This window comes from Oncorhynchus masou, chromosome 17 (genome assembly GCF_036934945.1).
Source record: "Oncorhynchus masou masou isolate Uvic2021 chromosome 17, UVic_Omas_1.1, whole genome shotgun sequence".
Classification (NCBI taxonomy): domain Eukaryota; kingdom Metazoa; phylum Chordata; class Actinopteri; order Salmoniformes; family Salmonidae; genus Oncorhynchus; species Oncorhynchus masou.
Window position 1 is genome coordinate 45,090,705 of NC_088228.1, and position 18,003 is coordinate 45,108,707.

The window sequence follows — 18,003 nt, forward strand, 5'->3', positions numbered from 1 at the left end:
ATATATTGGTAACCCGTATAAAAGTTATATTGCCCTCGAAGCCGGTGTTTGGAGTATATATTGACACAGTTTGACGGCACTCGACTTCTCTGGACTAACAACACCCTTGCCAATATATCCTGCAAACACTGTCTTCTCCGGCATTACCATTGTACTGTACACACCCGTAGCAAAATATTTTCGAAAAGGTTTTGCAACAAAGAGAGTTTCTATTGGAGAAATCCAGGAAGGTCCCGCCCTGTTTCGTTCCGTTTGCTTCTCTTTGGTTTCCAGTGAATACACCCCTGCTGAACACAGCTCAAGATGACCAAATCTGTCTAACTTCAACAGCAAAAAAGCTAGGGATGCTCCTCCTTTTCACCACCCGACAGAGAAGAGAAGAAATGGCGATGCTAGGGTCTTTTAGCTCCGCACAGCAGAATAAAAATGTTTCTGGGGGCGACAGGGACGGGACAGAGTTCGTATGTCCGGTTTGTCTCGAGATTTTCGATAGCCCTGTTACAACACAATGTGGACATACGTGAGTATCTTTACACAAATATCAAATTTTGTCTGTGAACGTAGCTAGCTAGACATCATCCAAGTTCAAGCTAACGAGCTTGTCTGGCGTCAACCAGCAAGATACCTGTGTTGTGAGCTGGCTAGCTAAGGGATTGAACATGTATGTGATCCGGCAAGCTAACTTACTGACAGGAAATCATATTTAACTTGCCATTTAATGTTTCCTTTTGGCTTTCAATGTTATATGTTGGTAATATATTTGCATGTTCATAAATCTATGCTTTACTTTCAGTTTTGTTTACATCAAGAAATGGGCTTCAATTGAATTGTGGCCTTTGTAGTTAAATTATATTAGAATGCATTCTGTAGATATGTAAAGAACTACAACGCCCAATGTCCTCAGCGGACAGGTCTTTCGTTTGTATCAGGAAGTGAATTTATCAACAAAACACATTCTACTCGTACCGTCCTCTAATTTCACAGAGTGAAGAAAGCAATTGTCAGTGAGGAACATAGTGGTTCAATAATCAACAGCAATGTTTGGTTTTGTCATACCAGACGTCTAAGTTTCGTTTTCCTTCTGTAATACGATGGCTCTATGTTTGCTTTCATTTTAGCCTATGAATGACTTGCAACATCTCGATCTCCTTTCCCTTCTCCCTCCACCCAGGTTTTGTCAAAGTTGTCTGCAGGAGTGCCTGCGGCCCCAGAAGCCAGTGTGTGCCGTGTGTAGGGCACCATTGGGCCACTGGGCCAAAGCCACTGACCTAGAGGCCCTCATACACACCTCAATGGCGGCCTGCAAGGGCTGTGGAGCACAGGTGTGTGTGTCCAGCAGTCTGTCAGTTTGTAAAACAATGTGAATAGTCAAAGGAATTAAGATAAGTGAGTGAATGCTCTATTATAAATGTGGATAAGTCTGTCTATGTTTTTAAATAAAGTGCACTACCATTAGCATTGATGCCTTGTGTTTTCTCGACATTCAGGTGGGTCTATCCCAGATGAGAGGCCACACGGCAGCATGCTCCAAGTACCAGGAGTATATTGAGGAGGGGGTCAGGACCACTGCCCAGACCCAGCCTAACATTATTGGGTGAGAAGTGGAGGATGGTGGTACAGCAGCTTTGATATGCTGTGCAATTATCCATATATGGTCATAGTGTAATATTCTCTGCCTCTCAGTATGTGTTAATCAACCCATCTTTATAGGTTCTCAACTTTGTAATGGCTCTCAATATCCTAATGTATTTATTGACTGGTGGCTTTGACTTTTGCATAAACGCTGTGATTGGGTTTCATGGAAATAACACAAACCCAGAGGGATCATGGTTATATAATATATACAAAAGAGACCTAAACATATCCAGTGACATGTCCTCATTCCACTTCTCCTCTGTCTCCCCAGCCCTATGCCGAACCGCTTCACTTTCTCATGCCCCTACTGTAACTACCAGAACCTGGACCAGGACGGCCTGGTGGAGCACTGCACTTCCCAGCATGCCCGGGACACGCGCCACGTGGTAAGGGGTCTTCAGTGAAACATGACTCACCTGACAATTAGTTTCCCTCAAGCATTTTTCATTGATTGTTTGAAACGTGAGGACAAAGATGGTGTGTTACTGTTAGCTATGTCTATGATGGCTTGACTCAGCCAGTAACATGAGATGCAGAGAGGGGGAGAAATAAGCATGAGCTTGACAGAAAGTCAAGAGCGAGGGAGAAAGTAAGAAGGGAAATTAAATGGGGATGGCTTGTAAAATCCGGTACTAAGGGCCCTGTGAGAGAGTGTGAAAGAGTCTATTGCGCTGCTTCACTATGCTCATCCGTCATTCTGTACCTGCCAGAGTGTCATGGTCATAGATAGCGGCTTCCAAGAAACACGGAGGTGGTGGAGGTTGGGGGGCATGAGAATGTCTAGTTCTGTAACGGTGTTTCCGTTAGCCGGTAATTGACCCATTAGCTGGTAATTGATGGTTTGTGGCTGATAAAAATACATAAACTTATAAAGGTGTCAACTGGTACCGGCCCGTGACCGACTGAGAAGTGTTCAAGTATTTGTTTATATTCATGGCATATCATCCCATCGTCAGGTTAATCATCTTGGGCTGACTCAAACCAGGAACCTGCATTGAAGCTTGCCTGGAGGGTTGTTAAAACCTGTTAAGGCTCGGGACAATAGTGCCCCGTTTGGATGAATTGCGTGCCCATAGTAAACTGAAAAGAAATCTGTCCAAAATTGCTAATATATGCATATATAATAATTATTGAATAGAAAACACTCTAAAGCTTCTAAAACCGTTTGATTTATGTCTGTATGTATAGCAGAACTCACAGGGCAGCCAATCTTCCAAACTAGTTTTCTCATTCAGAAAGTTGGGCCAAATTTGACGTCATCGCCCCCACCCTTCCCAACCAGCTATGGATCTGGGAACAGTTTCTATGTCTTCCGCGAGATGTCTTCTATCAGTAGAGCGTTTAATTGTGCAAATCCCGCGAGCTTTGACCATTTGGCAGGCAAAATAGTGGGTATCGCGAGAAAATAGATGCGCGTTCGGGCGCGAATTGTACACAGTCATTCCTCCGTTCCAGATTGTCTGAGAGGAATTGCTTTTGTCCGGTTGAATCGCCAATTGTTTTGTACGTTAATAACATCCTAAAGCTTGATTCTGCACTTAGTTTGACCAGTTTAGTCGACATATAATATGTCATTTTGAAGTTTTGATGCGCAACTGTTCAGGACCAGAAGTCATTTTCGATGCATTTCAGCTGGAACTTGTCGCATGTACTAATACAAAGACACACGACTTGAAACCAAACAATGTTTTGGGTAAGTATGACTCCTTCCACTACATTCTGATCGAAGACCATCAAAGGTAAGGGAATATTTATATTGTAATTTTGTGTTTCTGTTGACTCCAACATAGCGGAGAAATATTGCTTATGTCTGAGCGCCGTCTCAGATTATTGAATAGTAAACGATTTCTGTAACGTTAAAAAGAAATTTGACAAAGCAATTGCATTAAGAAGCAGTGTATCTTTCTAACTATATGTAGAACATGTATATTTAGTCAAAGTGTATGATGTGTATTGCTGTTATCTGGCGTTATCTGTAGGAGTTATCTATAATTCCTCCGGACATTTTTTAGCATTTTCTGAACATGGCGTCAATGTAAACGGAGATTTATGGATATAAATTGCATATTATTGAAAAAAACATAAATGTACTGTGTAACATGTCCTATTACTGTCATCTGATGAAGATTTTCAAAAGGTTAGTGAATTATTTTTCTTTTAATCCTGCGTTTGTGATTGCATCTTTTGTTTTACAAAATGGCTACATATCGTCTGTGTCTTTGTGGTGGTTTGACATACATATGTGCTATGTTTTCGCCGTAAAACATTTTAGAAATCTGACTCGCTGGGTAGATGAACAAGGTGTTTATCTTTCATTTGAGCTATTGGACTTGTTAATGTGTGGAGGTTAAATATTTCTAAGAATATTTTTGCATTCTGTGCACCACTTTTTGAGTTGAGTTGGTGGGGGGGTGCCCTTGGGGAACGTGTAGCATGAACACGTTAACTTCTTGGATATCGGGGGCACCATTTTAATTTTGGGATTAAAAAAGTTCCCGTTTTAAACTAGATATTTTGTCACGAAAAGATGCTCGACTATGCATATAATTGACAGCTTTGGAAAGAAAACACTGACGTTTCCAAAACTGCAAAGATATTATTTGTGAGTGCCACAGAACTGATGTTACAGAAAAAACCCAGATAAAAATACAATCAGGAAGTGCCGCATTTTTTGAAACCGCCTCATGGCAATGACTCCTTATATGGCTGTGGAGGAGCTTGGAGTCAGCTTACCTTTTCCACGTTTTCCCCAAGGTGTCTGCACCATTGTGACGTATTTGTAGGCACATCATTGGAAGATTGACCATAAGACACTACATATACCAGGTGGTCGCTTGGTGTCCTCCGTCGCAATTATTGCGTAATCTCCAGCTGCAGTATTTTTCCGTTTCCCTCTGATGAGAAACCGACTGCCAGGAATGATTTTTCATCGAATAGAATTGTGAAAAACACCTTGAGGATTGATTCTAAACAACGTTTGCCATGTTTCTGTCGATATTATGGAGATCATTTGGAAAAAAGTTTGACGTTGTGTTGACTTTTTTTTTCTTAGCCAAATGTGATGAACAAAACGGAGCTATTTCTCTTACACAAATAATCTTTTTGGAAAAAATGAACATTTGCTATCTAACTGAGAGTCTCGTCATTGAAAACATCCGAAGTTCTTCAAAGGTAAATTATTTTATTTGAATGCTTTAATTGTTTTTGTGAAAATGTTGCCTGCTGAATGCTAGGCTTAATGCTATGCTAGGCTATCAATATTCTTACACAAATGCTTGTGAAGCTTTGGTTAAAGCATATTTTGAAAATCTGAGATGACAGTGTGGTTAACAAAAGGCTAAGCTTGTGTTTCAATATATTTATTTAATTTAATTAGCGATTTTCATGAATAGGAAATGTTGCGTTATGGTAATGAGCTTGAGGCTATGATTACGCTCCCGGATACGGGATTGCTCGACGCTAGAGGTTAACACAGTGTCCAAAGAAGGGCCAGAAGTATACAGAATGGTGTCGTCTGCGTAGAGGTGGACCAGAGACTCACCAGCAGCAAGAGCGACATTATTGATGTATACAGACAAGAGAGTCGGTCCAAGAATTGAACCCTGTGACACCCCCATAGAGACTGCCAGAGGTCCGGACAGCAGACCCTCCGATTTGACACACTGAACTCTATCAGAGAAGTAGTTGTTGAACCAGGTGAGGCAATCATTTGAGAAACCAAGGCTGTCGAGTCTGCCGATGAGGATGTGGTGATTGACTGAGTCGAAAGCCCTGGACAGATCAATGAATACGTCTGCACAGTAATGTTTCTTATCGATGGCGGTTAAGATATCGTTTAGGACCTTGAGCGTGGCTGAGGTGCACCCATGACCAGCTCTGAAACCAGATTGCATAGCAGAGAAGGTATGGTGAGATTCTAAATGGTCGGTAATCTGTTTGTTGACTTGACTTTCGAAGACCTTAGAAAGGCAGGGTAGGATAGATATAGGTCTGTAGCAGTTTGGGTCAAGAGTGTGTCCCCCCTTTGAAGAGGGGGATGACCGCAGCTGCTTTCCAATCTTTGGGAATCTCAGATGACACGAAAGAGAGGTTGAACAGGCTAGTAATAGGGGTGGCAACAATTTCGTTAGATCATTTTAGAAAGAAAGGGTCCAGATTGTCTAGCCCAGATGATTTGTAGGGGTCCAGATTTTGCAGCTCTTTCAGAACATCAGCTGACTGGATTTGGGAGAAGGAGAAATGGGGAAGGCTTGGGCGAGTTGCAGTGCTGTTGACCAGAGTAGGAGTAGCCAGGTGGAAAGCATGGCCAGCCGTAGAAAAATGCTTATTGAAATTCTCAATTATAGTGGATTTATCAGTGGTGACAGTGTTTCCTATCTTCAGTGTTGTGGGCAGCTGCGAGGAGGTGTTCTTATTCTCCATGGACTTTACAGTGTCCCAGAACTTTTTTGAGTTAGTGTTGCAGGAAGCAAATTTCTGCTAAAAAAAATTAGCCTTGGCTTTTCTAACTGCCTGTGTAGAATGGTTTCTATTTGATTAATTTAAATGAGGAATTATTGCTTCCATAGAAATAATAATGTCACAACTTCCGCCGAAGTTGGTCCCTCTCCTTGTTCGGGCGGTGTTCGAAGTCACCGACCTTCTAGCCATCGCTAATCCTCTTTTCATTTTCCTTTGGTTTTGTCTTGTCTTCCATCACACCTGGGGCCTGTTGCACAAAACTAGGATAAGGGATTAAGCCAGGATATCTTGGTGATCCTGGCTCAATTGATCCGTAATCCGGTTGCACTAAAGATGGATAGGGGGCAGGAGGATATGTTATGGTATAAATTACCATGGAGATTTATTCTGTGGAGCTAGCCTGCTCCAGACCAGGCTAAATTCCAGGATCTATTTAATCTCATCCCTAATGTCAGTCAGCAGTCACCACAAATGGAAACCAATAGTTATTTCACTGCTCACTATACATTGTTATCACATATATCTAGACCCACTGTTATTTTTTAAACGTTTGTGATCATTAATTTCAATGATTTTGGATAAAAAATGATTTTTAGATGTTGCTATCATTAGATCATTTACAGTTTCCCATAGACTATAAGGCTATATATAAAATGATAGAATATTAGGGCCACAGAGGGGAAAAAAAACACAAGTCATAATATTGTAACCAGTTGTTTTAAAGGAGGACAGTTGTTAAAATGACAGATGTGGGGCATTTCGTGAAATTGTACTTCAGTATGGTTTCATAAACAAAGACATGCTGATGTGCCAGAATATTAAGTATCACATTGTCATAAGTATCAAAACAATATGTAGCTTTTCTGCAGAAAGAACCAGCCTCATAAATGTATGACTTTATCCTTTTTCTTCAGTGTGGCCCTAGTACTCTGTCATATAAACAAATACACATTCCATATGAATATAAAAACACAATGTGTAACATTATGTTCATTTATTGAATAAGGACAAAACAAAGCAGGTAAACCATCAGCTCCTTTCGAAACTGAAGTCACAGTGACTCTACAAGATGGAAAGCACAGAATCCAAGCATATTATACAAAATGATACATACACACCCTGCATGTCTGCACACTAAAATAAATGCAGGACAAATCCATACACATCAACTGAACAGACAAATGAATGGATGCAGTAGCCTCCCTGCAGCCTTGTATTACACACAGTATACCGCACAAACATCATAAGAGGCCAAATTCGTCAAAAAACGAACCCAAAAAACCCAAATTCCTCTGCCACCGCAGGACATATTTAACCAAAATTGAAAGCACACATACTAACTAAAATAATTCAACACATATTGGTCCCTCAGCAGCCGACCACTGTCGTCATCAGGGAAGATTGCCGGATTGTCCCAGTCCATGGCTGGTGGCACTCTGGGGGCCCTCTCCTTCCTCAGGCAGGCCACATTGTGGAGGACAGCACAAGCCACAGTAATATCACATGCCCTAACAGGGCTGACCCTTAATTTGTGAAGGCAGTGAAAGCGTGCCTTCAGGAGGCCAAAGGTCATTTCAACTCTGGCCCTGGTCCTGGCATGGGCATGGTTGTAGGCCTGCTGTGCTTCCTGGGGGTCTGTGAAAGGTGTCAGGAGAAAAGGCTGGCAGCCATACCCCCTGTCTCCCAGCAACACACCAGAGAATTCACCTGTCAACACAAAATCTCATCATTACTACATCATAAACACAGTGATATTCTTGACACAGCCATGATGGTTATAAATAGGGGTTGTGTGGCTTACCTTGTGATAGATTTCAGAGGCCCGAAAGATTCTGGAGTCATGGACTGAGCCAGGCCATTTTGCCACAACATTGCTGATCACACAGTCAGCATTGCAGACCATCTGAAATCATAAGATGAGGAATATTACACCAATCAATGCACATCACTGGCAATGCAGAGTGTTCGTCAATGGACAATATCAAAAAGTTATGTTCACCTGAACATTAATGCTGTGAAAGGATTTCCTATTCACAAAATCGGCCTCATGGGCACCTGAGGGGGCTTTTATCCTTATGTGTGTGCAGTCCACTGCACCAATGACATTGGGGAAACCGGTCACACAAAGTAATGAGTATCCTACTATGTGTTAACAGTTGTCCTGTAATTTGTAGATCCTCTTACCTGCAATCCTATAGAACTCCTCTTTGATGTCACAGAGTCTTCTGTGGCCAGGGAAGGAGATGAAGACATCTGCTAATGCTTTGATAGCCAGACACACACTCCTTATTGTGCGGCAAATTGTGGCCTTGTTCAGCTGTTCTGCATCCCCCACTGAGTACAGGAAGGCTCCACTAGCAAAAAGCGCAAGGCCACACAAACCATTTGCTCCACACTCAGTGCATGGCTCCGTGCAGTGGGGTGCTTAATCCTGGGACCCAGTAGTCTGCATAGATACCTGATGCCATCTGCAGAAAACCTGTATCTTTCATATAGATGGTCATCAGGGAAGGCCAGTGGGTCCAACCGGTCCCTGAAGACCCTTTCTCGCCTGAAGGCTCTCCTCAGCACAAGTGCTTCTTCATCCACCACATCTCACACGAATGGGCATGCCATTGTCAGAGCAGAAAGGAACACACAATTTTGGGCCTTCATATAGGCTAGTGGCCACACCTGGTGCTGGGGGGGTGGGCAAAAGAGGGCGATGCCTTATAACGATGACTTGGTTGTACTGATTGCTGGGAAAATAAAAAAAAAACTTAGAAAGATGCCACCGTCCTGTGTGCTCACAATAAGAGCTCATATGTCATGGCTCACTTGACTTTACGAGAATATACCTAATTTTTATTTTGAGCTGTGTCATCTTCTTGGAGCTGGGGGAGGAAAGAAAAATAATGATTAATACATTTGTGTTACAGTTAGCATACAGTGTACATTGAAGGCATCTCACCTCCCTCTCAAGTTTTTTTTATTTCAAGGTCCAGTTTCCTAATTGTCCTCTTTTTTATTTCGGACTCCAGTGCAAGATTTTCCATCTTTTTCTTCTTGTACTGAATGTCCATGTCTGCCAGTTCTATTTGGCGCCGGAGGTGGTTGCCATACAACTTTCTGATAGCTTGTGAGCTCTGTGAACACAATACAATTAGCGCAGCTGGAATTTGGCAGGATGTGGTGTCCTTTTATTAATACGCACTATGTTGCCAGGCTGGTTTTCCCACTGTATAGCATCTGGGTCCTGTAAAATAAATTAGATTTTTTGATTTTGATGAGGACTCCTCACCATTGTAGAGTAAATAGTACTTTCACAGTCTTAACATGATACCTCATGCCTTCTGGAATCCAGAGATGGTCTCCTCCTCAACATCGTCTCCATCATGTGCTGTTGCTGCTGCACTGGGGCCTTCACCCTATCACATTTAATCGGATTCATATTGAAGCTAGTAGACAAGACATGCCAGGCCTACAGTATGCCTTTGATGGAGTACTCACTGGATCAGCATCGTCTGGTGCTTGTGCTGGTGGCTCTAACAGGAACACAGTGCTGCCAGACACTGCAAGGCAATAGGTAAACCAAAGTCAGACAGTCCAAATTGATTCAATATGAATGTGGTTGTATCCCATGTAGAGATGGAAGGACATACCTTGAATGAAGCGGGTGGCATCTTGGGAGGAACCTATGCTCGTCTCTTTCCCCCAGGGATCCCCTCTAAGACGGGCCTGCCTTTATTTAGCTCCAAGGCCATGTCCTCTGCTGGGGTAAGGTCAGCCTTTGGTGACCCACCACCCGTGCCTTGTCTGTGGGTATTCTTTTTCACTGCTAAAACAGTACAGACAATGTGTGAGCAGGCACCTTCTGGGTACAATATATGCTTGTGCTTTGTTAAATATTAGTCAGGGACCATACCATTCTGCAGAATGTTCTTGTATTTGATTTTGACCTGCTGCCATGTCCGTTTTGGCCCGTTCATGTTTAATCTACACACACACACACACACACACACACACACACACACACACACACACACACACACACACACACACACACACACATTTAATGGAGTCACACTGCAAAAAATTACTTGGTATTTTTGTCTTGTTTTCAGTAAAAATATCAAAAAATGTATCATAGCTTTATACAGTGTGATGGAGTTACTTTACACAATTTCACTCATATCTGCAGTGCATTTCAATTAAAAATTTAACCGTTTCATAATTACAGTACAACTGCATTTTTGGAGATGTGAATTAAATATTTGAATTGTAATTGTGATGTTTCAGCGGAGCGGTGAGTGTGTAATTGTGCACTACTTACGCATTCAGGCAGTCTGCAATACTTTGCCACGCTTTTTCTCTTTGCTTTATCACTGTGGCGGTGTTGCCTTTCTTCTTAATTATATATTTTACCTCCTCGTATGCCTCCATGAGGATTTGTGCTTCCGACGGGGAAAAGTACGCGGCTCTAGTTGCCATGGTAAATCAGTTAATCTGTGATCTGTGGCGGGGTCTATTTGAGTGAGCCGTGAGCGCGCACCTATCCAGGATTGGTTTCACCTGGCTTAATGAATCCGTGTCTGCTCATCCTGGCTTGGTCTTTGTGCAACCAATTAAGCCTGGACGCACATGTTTTGGCTTCATTGAGCTCAGCTGAGTCATTTATCCCGGATGTCTTAATTCTACTTTTGTGCAACAGGCCCCTGGTTCCAATCACATCAATGACAAGTTGTGTTTTTAACCCTCTGTTACCCCTCATGTGCTTGTCGGTAATTGTTTATTGTAAGTGATTGTGCACGTCTGTCCTGGTGTGTATTTAATTCTCTGTTCCCCCTCATGTCCTTGTCTGTGATTGTTTATTGTAAGTGATTGTTTACGTCTGTCCTGGTGTGTATTTAACCCTCTGTTCCCCCTCATGTCCTTGTCGGTGATTGTGCACGTCTGCCCTGGTGTGTATTTAACCCTCTGTTCCCCCTCATGTCCTTGTCTGTGATTGTTTATTGTAAGTGATTGTTTACGTCTGTCCTGGTGTGTATTTAACCCTCTGTTCCCCCTCATGTCCTTGTCGGTGATTGTCTATTGTAAGTGATTGTGCACATCTGCCCTGGTGTGTATTTAACCCTCTGTTCCCCCTCATGTCCTTGTCTGTGATTGTTTATTGTAAGTGCTTGTGCACGTCTGTATTTGGTGTGCGTCAGGTTATGTACCCATTATTTGATTGTTCTGTTTCCGGTGGGGTTTTTTGTTATTAAACTGCGCCGTTTGTAAACACATTGTTTTTTGTCCTGTGAATGACAGTAAAATCTGAGATTTTTTTTTTTATAACGCAGCCAGGTAATAATATTTTAAAATAATAGCAATACTTTTATTATAACATCTCACAATGACTCATATTTCAAAATGAGAAAAATAAACATTTGTGCACTATAAAAATGTGTATATGTTATAACTGTCAGGACCCGGTTACGAACCTGGGTCTCCAGAGTGAGAAACAGTCACTTAACCAACTGAGCCACGAATAGTCAGCAGAACCCAGAAGATGAGGCAGACACAGCAGTACTTAAGACGGTGTATTTAATAAAGTAAAAAGGAGAAGTCCTTCAATACAAAAATGTCAAATCCAAAAGGTGGTAGGAATAGCACAAAAAAGCCTCAAGAGATACTCAAAAACAAAAACAGAATTCCACAAGAGCATCCACCGGAATCGACAAGAATACACAGAACACTAGGGCTGGGTGCTAACATACAAACACAGAGCACAGAACTGAGGGAAACTAAGGGTTTAAATACAATCAGGGGGAAACGAGGCACAGGTGCAAATAATAATGGGGAACAAGGGAAAAAACATAAGGTCAAAAAGCACAATGGGGGCATCTAGTGACCAAAACCCGGAACAACCCTGGCCAAATCCTGACAATAACTGGGAAATAACATGATAAAAAGTGTAATTTAATTTGGAATATTATATTGTTGGTATTTTCTCCCAACTCCTCCTATCGGCGAGGCATCCCGTGTCCTTATAATTAATCGTTTTTGTAATCTGATTTCCCAGAGCGAATTCTGTTGCAGGATTTCCGGAGCATTCAGAGAAGAGAGGAGTATAGAGATAAGAGGAGCAGTCATGTGCATCATCACTCAATAATCTTGTGGATGACATGGAAAGATTTACGATTACTTGTGTCTTTATTCCCGTTCTCTCTTATGTCCTGGCTTTCTTTGACCTACTGTATGTTCAGATTTCTGGGGGTATTTTGTACTTTCTTCTATGTGTGAATTTAAATGTATATCAATATTTTATAACTGTTTTAGATTTTGTAATTAGGTCATTTAGCATCTAAACCTGTAAGGGAAATAAGGACCATCACCTAATCTGTCTATCTCTGTAGGTAGGGCTTAGAAGGACTGAATGGAAACTGTTGAAAATACAGCAATAAGGACCATCACCTAATCTGTCTATCTCTGTAGGTAGGGCTTAGAAGGACAGAATGGAAACTGCTGAAAATACAGCAATAAGGACCATCACCTAATCTGTCTATCTCTGTAGGTAGGGCTTAGAAGGACTGAATGGAAACTGCTGAAAATACAGCAATAAGGACCATCACCTAATCTGTCTATCTCTGTAGGTAGGGCTTAGAAGGACTGAATGGAAACTGCTGAAAATACAGCAATAAGGACCATCACCTAATCTGTCTATCTCTGTAGGTAGGGCTTAGAAGGACTGAATGGAAACTGCTGAAAATACAGCAATAAGGACCATCACCTAATCTGTCTATCTCTGTAGGTAGGGCTTAGAAGGACTGAATGGAAACTGCTGAAAATACAGAAATGGGTAGACAGATTTTTGCTTTGTTTGCTTTGCTATTTTATTACAAACATATCAATATACTGTACCATTAGACAATAAACAATTACAGGGTTATTTAGGATGTTAATTGGTTAATTAAGGGTACCACTAAAGCAATATCTAGAATAGAAAAATAGTTCAATACAGGAAACTCAATCTATAGATCATCCCACAGGATGGAAAAACAACACAATGACTTGCCACAGCATGGAAAAGTCCATGTGACTAGCGTGCTATGAGGAGAGGAGAGTTCAATCACACGGCGCTTCTTCTAAAGTTAAATTATAGTCTGTAACGTGAGCTTCATGGTGAAACCAAGGCTACAGGAGCTGCAATAGGCCTGGAAGCAGTATGGAGTTTTTAATACTGCTTTTGTAGCCGGGGAACCAAGAAGGCACAAATATATCTCTCCTAGCGCATTATTGAATGTGTGTTGTTGGTGGAGAGAGAGACAGACAGAGAGAGAAAGAGACAGATAGAGAGAGTGAGACAGAGACAGAGTGAGAAACCGAGAGAGAGAGAAATAGACTGATAAAGAGAGAGACCAATAGATTGAGAGACCGATAAAGAGAGAGAGAGAGAGAGAGAGACCGGTTGAGAGAGACCAATAGTTTGAATACAATTATTTATATCCATCAATATTTAAACAATTTGAGAGAAACTGTTCAATTCATTAACCTGTTGACAAATTGCCAAAATATTTCCTCAAACTGTTAAACACCCTTTAAGCGTAAAAATCACTAAATGTATTCACATTCAGATTTACAATATTAATTATATAATGTATTGATTTGAAGTGAAACCAGACAACCTGAAAACTAACTTGGCCAAAAACAACTATCATTGAGTTTAAAAGTCCAAAACGTTTGTTTTTACTGAAAACCATGCGCACACACAGTGTGTGGAGAAAAGGGAGAGGGAGAAAGCCCGAGAAGGTAAGACACTCTACACAGACCTGTACCACCTCCTAGTGTCAGCTGATGATAACCAGGTTGCTCTGGTAAAAGAGCAATTGTTCTCAATAACTTATTTGAATATAATGCAGGTTTTGCCAGAGATAAAATACATATTTTAAGTGTATGTTTGTGTTTTTCCTTTCTGAAAAATCCAGGTGTGAACCTCTGTGAGGAAGCGAGGTTAGTGAAGGGTTCATTTACCTCAAAACGACACAAACTGGCATGACGTGAAGTCACACCTACACACTGATCTAAGTTTCTCACTTCCCCTCTAGCAGCTATGATTATGATTCAGGTCTGTAATCTAGTCCTAGACCTGTAAGTATGGGCAAAATCAACAGGTTGCCTCCACCCAATCACAGGGCCTGTAAATAGTTCTGATTTAAAGAGGGATAAATGAGAGCTGAAGTGTTTCTGCAATCTTGATGTCCTAATTTAGTACTTGGGGATTTAACACACCTGCCAGCCCATTGCTGACTCAGCGGATTCCTCAACTGTTGTTGTTTGTGCCGTCGATGAAGGGAAGGCGAAGACAGGGGGAAGAGAGGGAGCAAAAAAGGGAGAAAGGGGGAGAAAGTCCAGATTGTGTGAGACAGCACACACACACACACACACACACACACACACACACACACACACACACACACACACACACACACACACACACACACACACACACACACACACACACACACACACAGCTGCTGCCAATAACAGGCAGTCCAATATGTGAAAACATTGACAGCTGCATGATTGATGGTAGTTATTTGGAGAATGGGGTAGCTGCAGCCCAATGTGGAAACCGGAGTATGGGTCAGGGGGTGTGTCGAAAGGACATTAGTGGGCATGTGGAAAGGAGTTGGCGTGTCGAAAGTGCTCTGCAAAAGGTTTGTTAGACAATTGATTAAGCTGTGGTTTCCTCTCCTCCCCCCAAATCCTCCTCCGCAACTTCGGCAGCTGCAACTGGCCCTGACCTCGGGGGGGGTAGTAAAGTCATGGATTCCTCTGGTACTGCTGCTTATTCCATGGACCAGCCCCAGCCCCAGCCACTGAACTGTTTCACCTTAGCCAAAAACATTTCAATGAAGTTTTTCACAATTCCTGACATTTAAACCGAATAAAAATGTCCTGTCTAAGGTCAGGTATGATCACCACTTTATTTTAAGAATGTGAAATGTCAGAATAATAGTAGAGAGAATTGTTTATTTCAGCTTTTATTACTTTCATCACATTCCCAGTGGGTCAGAAGTTGGATACACTCAATTAGTATTTGGTAGCATTGCCTTAAACTCACAGACAATATTGTTACAGTTTTGGAAACTTTAGAGTGTTTTCTATCCTAAGCTGTCAATTATATGCATATTCTAGCATCTTGTCCTGACAAAATATCCCGTTTACTATGGGAACGTTATTTTTCCAAAAATGAAAATACTGCCCCCTAGTCACAAAAGGTTAAGGATCTCTATAGATCGGTGTCCCTCCCACGGGACAGTTGAGTTAATATGCACTAATGCGATTAGCATGAGGTTGTAAGTGTCATGACATTGGCCTTTGGGTAGGTTTATGACCGTCATAAATACCTCTTTCCCCCCTTTTCCTCTCTTTACCCTACTGATGTTACATTTGCAAAACCCTTGGTTACCACAGAGATTCTGGGAACATCAGAAGGTGGGGGAAAAAAACTATATTCTGCTAATCCAAACAATTGAACATATGCGGTGGTACAGTTCAGTTGTCATACAAGACATTCTCATACGAGACATAGCATCTACAGTGGAAAATGTACACATCAGAGTTATCGTATTCGCATGGAATTGTTGTTCAATTGAAATGTTTGAATATGAAATTATTCGTGATGGGATGAAATGTGATTTTAGCTTCTAAAATGTGATATTTGGGTTTTCATAAGTTAGAGCTATGCTCAATCAGTGGCCCGCCCCTGTGAAGGGACATGGGCTATAAAACTTTTCAAACACGCCCTCCTCTCCCTTCCTATGTAAAGCCTTGATTACAATGTAACCTCCTGTTCCGAGGATGTGAGGACGAGGGTCCAATGTCAGAATGATTCATTTAGTAACTACAGAACGAAGCCAACATCAGCGTGAGCTTTGGTTGCGAATGGTACGAATTTGAACTCTTATTCACTACAGAGGTGATATCTCCTAGCCGTTGAGTTAGCAACAGCAGTTGCAAACGCAGGTTAGGAAGGAACAGACAGAATATCCCGTCTACCACACAATGACATTACTACGATGTATCCAATTGACCACCATATACATTCTTCAAAGGACAAAGGACTCAGTTTGGCAACACGGCCTTCCATCTACCACCAACCTACCAAGGCGCAGCTCAGAGTAAATATTTATTGCATTTTCCTTTTCCAAATGGGCGGTAATTTAGAATGCATAAGATACTGTATTTATGATAGCACAGCTTCGCCCTTTGATCCTCAGGCTTCCCGCTCTTTCACTCAAACCCAGCCCTTTTCTTTTGTGTCACAAGCTGTCATATCTGTTCCGCCTTCTAGGGACGTTTTCCTTTATGACGTAATTTATGATTTAATTATGTGTATGTATAATTCTGTGTGATTAGTAAGGTATTTAGTAAATAAATAATTAAACCCAATTTTGTATTGCTGATTCAACTTGTTAGCCAGGGTTCGTAGAGATAAACCAAGAATTTACAAATTCCAGATGAGACTGAATTAAGATGGCGATTAATATTGACTGCTATTGATGTAGAGTATTACTAGGTCTTTAAGAGTTTATTCGGAAGATAACAGCTCTATAAATATTATTTTGTGGTGCCCCGACTCTATGGTTAATTAAATGTGCATGATTTACATAGCTCAATCAGGCAATATTAATTACGAATAAATTATTTAATAGAATAGCATGTAATATGACTAATCCGGCATAGCCAAAGACACGACATAATTAACAAGAAAATTTCCCAGGATATCTGATATTGGCAGAAAGCTTAAATTCTTGTTAATCAAACTGCACTCTCCAATTTACAGTAGCTATTACAGTGAAATAATACCATGCTATTGTTTGAGGAGAGTACACAGTTATCAAGTTGAAAAGTTATTAATAAACCAATTAGGCACATTTGGTCAGTCTTGATAGTTATCATAATGTTGATACAATAATGTTGATACAACGTTATGAACATAAATACAAAAGTTCATTGGATCAGTCTAAAACGTTGCACATACACTGCTGCCATCTAGTGGCCAAAATCTAAATTGTGCCTAGGCTGGAATAATACAATATGGCCTTTCTCTTGCATTTCAACGACGATAGTACAATTTTTTTTTATCAAATCAAATCAAATGTATTTATATAGCCATTTGTACATCAGCTGATATCTCAAAGTGCTGTACAGAAACCCAGCCTAGAATCCTAAACAGCAAGCAATGCAGGTGTAGAAGCACAGTGGATAGGAAAAACTCCCTCGAAAGGCCAAAACCTAGGAAGAAACCTAGAGAGGAAACCAGGCTGTGAGGGTTGGCCAGTCCTCTTCTGGCTGTGCCGGGTGGAGATTATAACAGAACATGGCCAAGATGTTCAAATTTTCATAAATGACCAGAATGGTCAAATAATAATAATCACAGGCAGAACCGTTGAAACTGGAGCCCACTGAATATATGACCCCACTGAAGAGATGAGTCTTCAGTAAAGACTTAAAGGTTGAGACCGAGTTTGCGTGTCTCACATGTGTAGGCAGACCATTCCATAAAAATGGAGCTCTATAGTAGAAATCCCTGCCCCCAGCTGTTTGCTTAGAAATTCTAGGGACAATTAGGAGGCCTGCGTCTTGTGACCATAGCATACGTGTAGATACAGTGGGGCACAAATGTATTTAGTCAGCCACCAATTGTGCAAGTACGGCAGGACCAAATCAGAGAGATAGGTAGGAGCAAGCCCATGTAATGCTTTGTAGGTTAGCAGTAAAACCTTGAAATCATCCCTTGCCTTGACAGGAAGCCAGTGTAGGGAGGCTAGCACTGGAGTAATATGATCAAATTGTTTGGTTCTAGTCAGGATTCTAGCAGCCGTCTTTAGCACTAACTGAAGTTTATTTAGTGCTTCATCCGGGTAGCCGGAAAGTAGA

General features: G+C 41.4%; 1 protein-coding gene and 2 long non-coding RNA genes across 4 annotated transcripts; 1 reads left to right on the top strand and 2 right to left on the bottom strand.

The window, feature by feature from the left end:
• Positions 1–294: 294 nt before the first annotated feature.
• LOC135558230 (E3 ubiquitin-protein ligase RNF114-like) lies at positions 295–2,054 on the top strand. The gene is made up of 4 exons (XM_064991959.1): positions 295–520; positions 1,172–1,322; positions 1,488–1,594; positions 1,907–2,054. The coding sequence occupies exons 1-4, from the start codon at positions 345–347 to the stop codon at positions 2,037–2,039; spliced, it is 567 nt and encodes a 188-aa protein (XP_064848031.1). The 5' UTR covers positions 295–344; the 3' UTR covers positions 2,040–2,054.
• Positions 2,055–7,119: 5,065 nt separating this feature from the next.
• LOC135558231 (uncharacterized) lies at positions 7,120–8,443 on the bottom strand. 2 transcript variants are annotated; one of them, XR_010458335.1, is made up of 3 exons: positions 8,281–8,443; positions 7,898–7,999; positions 7,120–7,803 (listed from the first exon to the last, which is right to left on the bottom strand). It is a non-coding gene; the product is annotated as an uncharacterized LOC135558231 (long non-coding RNA). The 2 variants fall into 2 exon arrangements; XR_010458336.1 differs by lacking the exon at positions 8,281–8,443 and adding an exon at positions 8,096–8,201.
• An 82-nt stretch (positions 8,444–8,525) lies between these two features.
• LOC135558232 (uncharacterized) lies at positions 8,526–9,138 on the bottom strand. Its single transcript, XR_010458337.1, has 3 exons — positions 9,047–9,138; positions 8,934–8,969; positions 8,526–8,834 (listed from the first exon to the last, which is right to left on the bottom strand). It is a non-coding gene; the product is annotated as an uncharacterized LOC135558232 (long non-coding RNA).
• Between the last annotated feature and the right edge of the window lie 8,865 nt (positions 9,139–18,003).

What these genes read in the sequence shown, in the direction of transcription:
- LOC135558230 (XM_064991959.1), top strand. Translation starts at nt 345, where the DNA reads ATGCTCCTCCTTTTCACCACCCGACAGAGAAGAGAAGAAATGGCGATG. An exon ending in ACAACACAATGTGGACATAC is followed by an intron (nt 521 to 1,171) that starts GTGAGTATCTTT and finishes CCCTCCACCCAG; the next exon opens with GTTTTGTCAAAGTTGTCTGC. An exon ending in ACCCAGCCTAACATTATTGG is followed by an intron (nt 1,595 to 1,906) that starts GTGAGAAGTGGA and finishes CTGTCTCCCCAG; the next exon opens with CCCTATGCCGAACCGCTTCA.